This window comes from Eretmochelys imbricata, chromosome 1 (assembly GCF_965152235.1).
Source record: "Eretmochelys imbricata isolate rEreImb1 chromosome 1, rEreImb1.hap1, whole genome shotgun sequence".
Lineage (NCBI taxonomy): Eukaryota > Metazoa > Chordata > Testudines > Cheloniidae > Eretmochelys > Eretmochelys imbricata.
The window spans coordinates 187,908,947-187,921,139 of NC_135572.1; the positions used below are offsets into that span (position 1 = coordinate 187,908,947).

The 12,193-nt window shown below is 41.8% G+C and overlaps 1 protein-coding gene across 2 annotated transcripts in view; it reads right to left on the reverse strand.

Annotated features, from left to right (window-relative positions):
• Nucleotides 1-6,005, reverse strand: part of CD247 (CD247 molecule) — an 86,356-nt gene extending 80,351 nt beyond the window's left edge. The window contains exon 1 of one of the 2 annotated variants that reach the window (XM_077820318.1): nucleotides 5,675-6,005. In XM_077820318.1, coding sequence (XP_077676444.1) covers nucleotides 5,675-5,732 — 58 coding nt within the window. In that variant the 5' untranslated portion in view covers nucleotides 5,733-6,005. The remainder of the gene's footprint in view (nucleotides 1-5,674) is intronic. The other variant, XM_077820309.1, reaches the window with a different exon arrangement.
• Between the last annotated feature and the right edge of the window lie 6,188 nt (nucleotides 6,006-12,193).

Below are 12,193 nucleotides of genomic sequence, written 5' to 3' on the forward strand. Positions count from 1 at the left end.
ATGATTTACCTTCTAAAAAAATCTGGCATGTCTCGCACCCCCAGAAAGGGCATCTCGCACCCCCAGATGCGCTAAACTATCTGTTCTCCTGCTCTAAAAGTTCAATAGCTTTCCGGTCAAAGAATGAATTTTCAATATTGCCAATCCATACTGTTCAAAAATCATGATCAGGTCCCCTCAAAATCATGAGATTTAAAAAAAAAAAAAAAAAAATTCAGGGAGGAAATTTGCTTTCTGGTTTTTGAGCCTTTCTGGTTCACATTGTCTGACTTTGAATTGCAGTCCTGAGGGCTGAAAAACTTTTATTTTTAATGGAAGCTGAGATTCACACCTAATCCCATGATTCCAGGAGTTGGGGCTTTAAGAAAATCACCAAATATTGCAAGACTTGAGAAAAAAACATGAGAGTTGGTAATACTGCTACCCCCTACGCACTCCCATTCTGTTCTACCGTACCTTGTATTATATCAGTTGCTTGGTAATATTACAGTCCCTTCCTCCACCACTTCTAAGTTCTTATACTGTAGTATTTGTGCTTCCAAAGAGCATAACGTTATTCGGGTGACTTCTCCTTCACTCAGAAATTTCACAAATCAGACAGTACTATTTTCTTCAGAAAGCATCAGGAGACAGATGGAGATGTGCAAGTATTATTTCACTGTGATTATGTCAAAATAACATGTAGGCTGTATGTTGTACACAATAATATTTGAATTGGCTCAGGAACCTGCTTTCAGCCATGTTACAGGATAATAACAGTGGTGCAGAAAGTGGCCGTGTACCAGCTTTTTCATTTTGTCTTTCTTCCTTTGGTTTAGGATTCTTTTTCTCTCCAAGTTGACTGTGGTCATTTCCAATTCAGTAGACTAACTAACTAATCTTATAAGGAATGATCACAAACAAAAAGCAGAGAGGGCTTTCAAATTGCAGTGGGTGGTTTCTAGCAATTTTGGTTTTTTAAATATTTGAAACATATATTTAAAATTAAAATTCAGCTTCCACGCCTTTGAACAAAACTTGTACACGCACTGACGGGTGTGCGTGTTTGAGGGTTGGGGAAAGAGCATGGCTAGGTATGGTCTTTCTTCTCTGTTTTTAATGGCTAAATTGTCAAAGGAGGGAGCAAATGGTGCACCCACAAACACTTCCATTTACCCCTTGCACACACACAAGTGCTCACACACCAGTTGCACACAGCTAAACATTCACACACCCATTTTCTTCCCAGTTTTCGGCAAACAAGTATTTGCATGTGCAAACTGAGGAACTGCAAACTCAACTACTCATATGTATGCAGTTATCTGGTTTGTATATGTGAATACTAATCACCTGTGCATGGCAATGTGGGATTTCACATAGCAAAGCTTTTATCCCCTTCTTTGAAAAATTTGATTCTAAACCTCATTCCTAAGGGATACAGATTACACATACTTTTTTAAAGAAAGAGAAATAAATGTAGTTAACTGATCTACAGTCAGAGCTAGTCTCCAAACATCAGGTAACATTATTGCACATCAAAAAAAAAGGTTGTAAAGCCCAATTTCTCCAAGATTCAGTAAGTAGAGACACTTTCTTAGCAAGAAAATAAAAAGAGTAACAACATTTTAATGTAGGTTTTGATCCAAGTTATATACATATGACACGGAAATATTTTCAACACACGCAGACAGACAGAGGAGATGCTTTTGGCAGGCCTGACATTTTCTTGGGGTGTTTTTTTTTTTAAATGCTGTGTCTTCTGCCCATGCCTTCCTAAATGAGCAAATGTACCATATCTGTTATTTAACAGGCCCCCATCTGTTCCTTCACAGACACATTTTAAAGTTCTAGATGGTGGCCAGGGGTGTTGTCTTGGCTATAGTTATATAATGATAAGGACTTTAAAATTCTTACTGCTATAAACATGGAGTTAATTAGAATTTAAAAGATTTGGGGGGGGATGTTATTTTGTGAGATTTAAAACTTTTTGTTGTTTGATATTTTGTATTTCAAAATCATAATTTAACAGTGTGCATGGATTCCACAAATAATGGGTATCTAAACTACATGTTGTATGAATTTGCATCCGTTATTAGCAACCTACCCGATTTCTTCAATTTATCTACATAGTCCAACAGTATAACAAGGCTAGACTTGTACTGGAAATATAGTTATACATTTTCAAATGGCTCCTTCCATTTTAAGTACACTTCCTATTGCATGGGGGGGAGTCAGATGGAGTGAATCATTAACCTGTTACCTCACTCATTAAGAATTTAACATGGTATTGTTTTAAGAGAGCGCTTACGATATGACATATAATGATCGCTAAAGAAACTGAATTTAGCACTGTAGGAGCTTAATAAATAGCCCATTATAAAGAAGGGCTATATTTGCCTACATTTTGTCTGATGCGCAAACGTCCCATTTCTGAGTATTTATCATGAATTATTAATGAATCATTGTGAGTAGAAAGAAGCACAATTATTATTAAATTAAGTCCCTGGTAGATTTTTGCATTAGTGCCAAGAATACAGCAAGGACAGTGTAGATGATATGGAGGGTGGCACCTAAAAATATTCTCTTTACATTTGTTTGAAGTATCCAGGATGTATTTGTAAACAAGAATTTTTTTTTTCTGTTTTTTAAAGTGTAGATCTTCTAAATAACTTAAGGAAGGAACGAACAAATGAACCCTTAACACACAACACTGCCCATTTCTTCCTGTTACCCATGTGGTGATTAGCAAATCGTTCCTGAGTTGCACGCTACCCTATGGGTAGAAGGAGCGGTTGCATAGGGCAGCTAAATGTGTGAGTGATGTCTTTCCACGGTGTGAGTGATGTCTTTCCACAGTGGACATTTCTAGCTTCCCTACAGCCAACACAAATAATCCAGTGCGAGGTTCAATTCAACAGGAGATTTTGAGAATTCGTGAGAATTCGTCCCTTTTAGGATCCTGTTGTATGTCTTCATATGGCTCTTATATTAAGCTGATTTCCCCTCCAGGAAAAAAAGGCAGTACTGCCCCAACACGGCCATATTGCTATTGGAAACTGCAATGGTTTGTGTCCATCACTGCAGCATATTGCAGGGCTTTTAGGGTTTTTTTTTGTTTTGGGGGCGGTTCTTGAAGGACAGACAGAAGAAATGTCTTTTAACAGAATTTCCCTAAACAGCAGAGTACAGCGTGATAAACAAAATCACTCTGCTCAGAGACTCAGAACATATTTATTTTCTTTTATAAACTCCTTCTAGTGAAATATTTATAGGAAGGCCTGAATCAGACCTCTAGATCCAATCCTGCTGAACTATGGAAAGGGGAAGCATTCCAAAATCCAAACGTGGATCTGAATTTCTCCAGCAGCTCCTCTCGCTTTATTGGTCAAACCCCAACTCAGAACATCCTCAAATTTGTGGGCTGGAGTTGATGGCTAAATCAGAATTTTGCGGCTTTAGTCCATAGCCTGAACTACTCTTAAAAAAAGTTTCTGGTGCTTGATGTATTTGGCTCAACACTGTTGAGAGCAAAAAGAAAATGCATGGTTGCTCTCCAGCTACCATTCCTGGGGCCAGCACCTTTTGCTGGACTAACTACAAAACAAGCAGACTCCTATAGAGAAGAAGACTGAAAATCTTGAGCGCCATAGTATGAATGAATTGTAAAGTGCCATCTGCAATTCCACTTAGTGACGGTCTGCTTAAAGCAAACATGTTCTGTGAAAAATAAAAATATACTTTGTTTTAAGAAGGCTCCTATTTACTCTAAATAACGGAAGGTCCCGGATTCAGGGTTCTTAGTTTTAACCCCAAAAATTCATCTGCCTGGCAATATGTTTAGACTAAATTAATAGTGAAGAGCTCACATCTTTGTTAGTGTATCTATATACCATTTGAATTATTCCATGGAATCTGCACTATCATCCTCTTACCCTACATTCAATCCAAAATGTGAAAAGGTCTTCATAATATTGCAACTACCCAGCCAGAACTTCTGCCTTCAGATACATACACAACCATCTCCATTTAAATCAACAGGAATTGTACATAGAGCAAAATTTGGTCCAGGGTGTGTCATAGCTAAATAGTCTCTTCCTGTGAGCGTGGTTATCCCCAAGGTGTGTGAACAGAGAGACCTTAATAAAGTTGATACTTTAGTAATTAGGATATTTGATTAAATTGCTCTGTTTTTTCAGTACGGCCTTTCTGCTAAAAAAAGAACAAAAGAGCAAGAACCTATAGCATGCTAGATACTGATGTTTTATAAAAGAATGAAAGAAGAAGGATCAGAGAAACAAAAGTTGACCCTAAGTAGTTTCTAAATCTTTACATGCTTATAAGTACAATCACCTTTCCTTCAGACATCCTAGGCCTTTGTGCATTTTGAAAATATTCTAAGAGGACAGAAAAATACTTTTCCTACTTTTGGTACACATCTTATACTTCTGCATGTGCACACACAGCTCAATGTATGTAGAAACACATTAATATCCCAAATGGATATATTATTGTTATATATTAACATAAATGTAGCTGTGAATACTTACTGCAGAGAATGCAAATCTAGTTTAAAATCCTGTTGAAATATATGGTACACAGGTTAACTAGAACATGATTATGTTGCACAGCAGCAGTGAATGCTTTGGGTCATTTCCCTAATCACCGAAAACCTTGTTTATTTGAAAGTTTATTGAGGTCCCCAAAACACTTCATGTAAAAGCGCTGTTTATGGTGCATTGGTTGTGTACATTGACTATAGAAAACGATGAAACTCTTCATATGGGTTTTCTACATACACTTGAAGGTGGCCTCACTGTCTTTCATGTTTGCTGACTTATTCAAATTCAGGCCTTTTCCTGTCCCTTCTCTAGATGCAAATTAAATTGATCTAGTTTTCCTTGATTTTACGGATTATTAAAATGTACGCCCATCTTCCCCCAAATTAACTTAAATCGTGGATGTTTGCATGTTAAACCCACTCCACTGTCTGCCTGAGTGGAGTCGGTTTATAAACACCCACCAAACACACACATAAGGTAAGGAAACTTCATTCATTTTGATTAGTTACATCTGCTGAAAGCAAATGTACAGGTATAGAAGAAGATGGGGGGAATCATAGCCTTTTTACCCTTCCTCTAATCCCTCAACAGCAGCTTCTGAGCTGCTAGGGTGTGATGTTTATTGGAAACCAAGCACTGAACATGCCACTAAAGATCAACACAGTGCTTACTCTATCCAGCTAAATTAAAGGTATCTCTTGGGCAGCATATTGAAGGTGGTTGCACTCAGCATATCAACTTTTCATTTTTTAAATCCCAAAGAAAGAACTGTTGGGGGGAGGGTTAGAAACCCCATTTAATTACAAGATGTTATTCAGCTGTCATATCTTTTACTGTGACACAACAAAGGCAGGCCTCATCAATGGTAGGTAGCTGCTGCTGCTGCCTCATTTGCCCCTCCCCACCTTCCAAAGGATTTCTTTATAGCAAAGACTTCATTTTCAGCAAGTCCTGCAGCTGCCGGTTCTGAACTAGTGCATAACTAGTCATAATTAGGAGGACAGACATGCTAGAGGTTCACACGCAGATGCCCTCCTGCTACCAGAAGGGCGGAGATCCGACAGAAACGTTGTGTTTTGTCCCCACCTCAAAAAGGTTTTAAAATAGTTCCTTGTAATATGAAAAGCTGGCCATACCTGTAATTGGGAGCTGTGCCTGCAGGACAGCAGAGATAACAATCCCCTTCCACTTCATCTTGCTCCCCTGGATTGCACTGAGGGGCTGGAGGCCGCGAGTTAACAGATAGTGGGATGGTGAGGAGAAAAGGCACCTCCACTGGCTTTGTTCTTCTGGCTGTCTCCACAGGAAGTGCGAGGTCTATAAGATCTTTCAGAGTCCACCTGCCGGCAGTGTGGTTGAAGCACACGCTCCTTCTTTTGCTTCACAACCAGGAAGCTTTAGAGGTTTGGTTTCATATTCTTGGTATTGATGATTGGGGTTCTCTTTTTTTCCCCCTCTTTTATTAGTTTTTCTGATAGAGCCTCAGAAATTCTAAATCAGCAGCAGCTGAACTTCTACAAGAAGCCTATAAAGTACGCAGGGCGTGATATTCATTCATAGTACAGTAAATCACAAACAGAGGTGAAAACACAACTCAGGGCATACCACGCTCATCCTCGGACAACTACACGGCTCAGGGGATTGGCGGAGATTTTCATCTTGGGTCACCGATTTAAATCCAGAACCGGCCACCAGTGACCACAACTTGTTATCCTCTTTCGGCTACTCGGTGGCCTGCGTGAAAGGAGTTGGTCTCAATTTTGTTCCCTGTAGACAAGCGTCCACATGACAGGAAAGCACCATGAAATTTGGAACTAACAGGCCCCTGTTGGGTGTAGGTAGCTGGGAAACTGCGATGCCTTTTGTTTTAAAGGTGCTGTCCCTTCCTTTACATAGCTAAGAACTGCCTCTCTCGCCTCAGAGTTCAGCTGCCATTTTGTTCTCAGAGTTGTTGCAGCCTTTAGGGGAGGAGACGCACAGCGTGCACTCTCCTGCAGAGACTCAGTCGGCGCCCCCTGGACAGGCTGCCACAACTCAGAATAAAATGGCTGCTGACCTCTGCACAGAGGGAGAGTTCTTAGAAAATGTAAAGGCGTAGTACCTTTAAAACAAATGGCATTGCAGTGTCCGAGCTACATACGCCACATCTCCTCTCACTAAAGGCCTGAGTGGGCCAGCAGACTGAACAACCCTCTCACCCCTAGAAGCAGTGTTGAGACACACTAGCAGTGTGCAGTCGGGGATGTTTGCCCTGCTTCTACCAGAACAGTTATGCTCTGGGAATTAATAGGACTCCTTGGGGCTTTCAATCTAACACCTTCAACCAGCACTTAATATACAATTCAAAATAAAAGACTCAAATGGGAGACTGCCGAGGCACCTTTTAGTAGCCCAGTTCCAACTTAGCAAACTATATAGGCAGTAACAGAAGAATTATTTCAAGTGAACAGTAACTTGGTAGATTTCATTCTCCAGGCCTCTTCTCTTAGTCAGTTGGCTAGCTGTTATCGGCTGACAGTGTTAATAATACTGAGCCATTCCACAGTGTTTTCACTTGAGGAGCTCAAAGAATAAAATTAGTCTCACAAACATGCCTGATGCAGCAGCTAAGCATTATTACGCCCAGTATGTAGATGGAGAAATTAGCTTGCCAAGGCAGGCAGAGCTGGGAATAAAACCCAGGAGTCCAGAGCACTCTGGGGCATGAGGCCCCAGAATTTTTAAAGGGACAAAAGGAACAGCAATGGGAGCCAGAGGGTGGTCAGAGCACACATCTCCCTGAAATTCCCCGATAAGATTTTTTACCACTGACTTGAGCAGCAACAGGCCAATAAAAGGACCAGAATTATTTAGGCTGGTACAAAAGGAGGTAACTAAGAATTATGAGATGAAATTAAGAAAGGGAAATTTTAGTTTGAATACCCAAAAAAACCTTCATAACAAGGAGATCTATTAAATTATGGCAGAGTCTCCACCAGGAAGTGGTGGGGAACTCCATTTCTCGGAATATTTATAACAAAACTGGACAAAATGCTCATCAATGCAATGTTGTCAAATCTTGCAACTTTATAGTGAGTCAAGTCCACAGTGGAGACAGCAGACCTTCTCTGAAGGGTTAAGAGAAGCTTTTAGCTACCTTGACTATATGTCTAGCACCATGTTTATTGGGGAAGTTACCCATTATTGGCAGAGGGAGATGGGTTTAATCATGGTTTCTGGACCTGTACTGAACAGTTTGGTATACTGTACACTTCCATTTCAACAGTGCTCAGCGTGGTTAAGCTGCACCTGTTTCTGGCACCTGTTGTCTATGATTGGTAAATTTCCTAGAGTACACAAAGCATACGTTCACCAGACGCTGTGTCAATATGCCAATCTCTCTCTCTCTGGCCACAGGCAGGCCTAGCACAAGCTTCTCTGATGCAGGAGGCTAATTCATCCCCAAAGGCAGCCTGTTTTCATTCTTGCTGGGTGTGCTTGCCTGAGGTATAAAGAAGCAGCAGGGTTTGGAGTTTAAACAGGAAATAAATGAAAACTAAAAATGAACCTGCTCCACAGTCAAACTGGGGATAAAAATAATGACACACTGCCCTCTGGCTCATGCACTGCTACCCCAGAGACCCTACCCATAATCATCACCACAGACTGCTGGGATTAAGGGCACATCTGTTATCAGCAGATCTGATTCTCCTGATCCTACCTAGTACAGTTAGTATTTGCAGACAAACTTAATACCTCTGTCACCTGTTAGAGGATCTGGAAGACATTGGAGAAAGTCAATGTCTGTAGAGCCTGGCCTATTTTCAGCAATAAATGGTAGTACTGTAGTCCCCAAAAACTAATTCAACACCAAGCTCTTACAATAATTTTTGGAGATGCTCACACAAAGATAATGGATACTGAATAGACAGTAGTAGTTCTGTATGGTGAGCAGGCTGTAGCCCACAGCTGGACCTGCCATTCATGCACAAGACACTGCAAAGAAAAGAGAAGTGTGCATATCACTGTTTAAAGTATGCAAGCTAGTGACTTAATATTGACAAAACGTAGTCTAGAGCAGCGTTTCTCAAATGCAGCCACAGCCTCCTGGGCTGGAGGAACTGGGGGTAAAGTAGAGAGGCCTCTCCCCGTCCCTGTTGCTCCTGGATGCCTTGCCTTGGTGTTGGTTGCTGGGGCTGCCAGAAGGGGTTGGGCCCTGCCCCCTCTGGAGACACGCGGGGCACAATGCTGGAGGAGCAGGCAGACGGTGAGTCCCCAACCTTCCCAGGGACGGTGGGGCTCATGCTATGGAGTTCAGCCCTGGGGTAGCAGGCTCTGGCCGTGGTCCTTCGGGCTCCAGTCCCGGGCTCTGCCTGTACAGCAACAGGCTGCACCGGCGGGGCTTCAGGCTCTAGCCCCCCCGATGCTGCCCCTAGTCCCCCATCCAGGGCTTAATTTGTCCCCAGGCTTGGCAGGGCTGAGTAAGTCTGCTGTGAAAAGTGATAATGGTATGTTTGTTAATATCACTTGTGACAACAGACTTACTAGCTAGCAATAAATAAATTACAATGATTTGGATGTGTGTATGTGCATATTTATTTGTTCTTCCTAAAGCTAATTAAGTAAGTGTCAGAGCGGTAACCAGCAAGAGTTGGTGGCCGCACTCTGAGGCCACCAAAAAATTTGTCCTGAGAACGCCTGATCTAGAGGCAGTCCTATACTGCGCCTCTGCATTTTAGTGCATTGGAATTTATAGTGAAGCTTCACTCTGCTCTAATTGCCTCTATGTGCTAATCCCCTTGAAATGGAGCAATGATTGCACAAGTATTAATTGTTGCATTCCAAGGGGATTATCTCCTCCCCCTCTGCACATTTGCCAATACCCTGTAAGGAAAAGTATAAGGAGGAATTCCTGGCTTCTGCTCTTGCTTCAGATGCTCCCAACAGACAGTAAAGAGGAGTTTGTCTTACTACAGCTGCTCCCCTCGGGGAGTGAAAATATTGCTTTCCTAAGGCCTGCCACTCAGCTGCCAGTATCCCTTGCAGCTGCAGAGTGTAAACAGAAGCCCTGCCACATCTAAAGTGACAGGCTACTGTAGAATAGAAGAAAACAGACACCTGTATAACACAGGAGATAAACATGTCCGTGAATGTACATGTCCCATGGGAAATAAACAGGCATCTGTGTATTATATCAGAAAACTCCCATTCACTGCTTAGTTTCTTGTGATTTGCAGTCATCTGTTTCTGCTTTGTTTTCAAATGTTCAGCCTGATTAACGTGTTAGAAATATATCTAAGACATTAGAAGAACATTAACGTGGGGCCCCTATGAACATGCACCAGTTCTCAGCCTGTTGAACAAGCACTATAGTGTCACTTTCAAGATGCCTGACATTGAAAAGCAGCAGCTGGTTCTAAAACCATCAACAATCTGTTCAGACCACAATTCTCTGGAGAATCTAATTGATTATGAGAGAATGTAATATGTAGGCAAATCACATTAACCTACAGAAAGGGAAATAAGCAATCCCACTGGTCATTAATGATTTGACCTGTTAATTCCACTTTGATTTCTGTTATAGCCTATTTTGCTGGCACAAGTTTCACAGGTTTACAGTCCCTTGGGCTAGATGTAGGAAAACTCCATAATTCTTTTCAAAGCACACACTCCCAATGTGTTGACTACAAATATGAACCAACTTCAGTACTTTATTCCCACATTTATATAGACCTCACTAGCTATTATGCATTAGTTTGGCTTATGATCTAAAGTCATGGTGAACACCTTGACACTACTGTGATCTGTGAGGCATTTCTCCATTTCAGGTTCTCTTCCTTGTTTCTCTCACTTTTTCTTTTAGGAGCTTTTCCACATACTTAGTTGCAGGGGTAAAACATTAAAATGAGTGGGGTTTTTTTTTTAATCAAGGCCCCAATTAGTAGTTGATTATGTAACTTGGTCTTGACTAAATGCCAAGAGGCATAAACCATATTGCACACTAAAATTGCCACTGAAGTTTTAATAGAATCATCTCTCTATTTCTTGTCTAAACAAAGGCTGCATTTTGGCCTACAGGTAGCTAGATTGTAGCACTGGATGAAGTGATCTTTAATGGGGATCATGAGCAAAGACCCAAACTTATACACTCCTCTATTGGGCTTTGTCAGCTTACCATGTTTTTGTGGTAGTCAGAACAGGTCCTATTAGTTCGACTTAAAAAAAAATAATAAATCTTTCAGTTAGAGATGTTGAGCTGCTTTACAAGCATTAGTCTCACAAGGGGCCTGTGAGTTAGGTATTATCTACATTTTACAGACAGAGCATGTGAAGGACAGAGAGGTTAAGGTCACAAAGCAAGTCAGAGGCAGAACCACAAATGAAATCAAGCAGTCCTAACACAGCCTCTCTCAAATGCGACCACCATGGCTGCATGTGGCCAGCAGGGACTTTTCTTGCAGCCACAGCCTCCTGGGTTGGGGTAGGAGGGGCAAAGTAGCAGCCCCTCCCCGCCCCCCATTGCTCCTGGATGCCTTGCCTTTGTGTTAGTTGCTGGGGCCACCAGCAGGGGTTGGGCCTTGCCCCCCTTTGGAGACACCTGGGGCACAACACTGGAGGAGCAGGCACCCAGTGAGTTCTCTACTTTGGGGTTCAGCCCTGGGGTAGAGGGGTGGCAGGCTTTGGCCATGGGGCTTCGGGCTCCAGTCCCGGGCTCTGGCTGCACAGCAACAGGCCCCAGGCTCCAGCAGCAAGGCTTCAGGCTCTAAGCCCCTGATGCCTCCCCTGGCCACCGCATCCAGGGCTTAATTTGTCCCCAGGCTTGGCAGGGCTGAGTAAGTCTGCTGCGAAAAATGATACTAGTATGTTTGTTAATATCACTTTTGACAACAGACTTACTAGCTAGCAATAAATAAATTACAATGATTTGGACATGTAAATGTGCATATTTATTTGTTTTTCCTAAAGCTAATTAAGTGTTTTAGGAAAAAGTGAGAGAGTGGCAACCAGCAAGAGTTGGTGGCCGCACTCTAAGGCCACCAAAAAATTTGTCCTGAGAACCCCTGTCCTAACGTCTAGTTCCTTTCTACCCTCCAGGCAACATTTTTGAGGGACAACCTCCTCTCACTCAGCAGTTGCTTAAGAAGCTTCACTGGGAAGTTCCAGAGAGTCTCATCCATTCTACTTAAACTGGAAAGATTATATGCACAAGGCTGATAACGAGAGTTAGAATCTAGTGGGTAATTGGGGGGATGACTGGGGCTCTCTACATGTAGGATTAGCAACAGGGAGAATTTTTAAAACAAACATTTTCAAATACATTACTTTTATTGGTTTGCAGGTTAACCATCATCACAGCAACTAGGCCCTTTGCGTTAAAAATTAAATAAACCAGCCTCCAATGACAGCTAATTATCACTTCTCTGGTCTCTTACTACCTACATGCCTTCATCCCATCAAAAACCCAAGTGATACCAACTACCTATTATACTGACCTGAAACAAGTTCTTGTTTTGGAGAAGCCTTTGGACCAACTCCAAGAGTTTAACCTTAGAAACTGATGAACTGAGCTTCTCAGCCATGATGGAACATAAAACAAGAAGTCGTCCAGTCTAACAAGGTCTCAGTAATATTTCAAGTGCTGAAAGGTCTATCTCCTTGAATACTGTTCCTCTGTG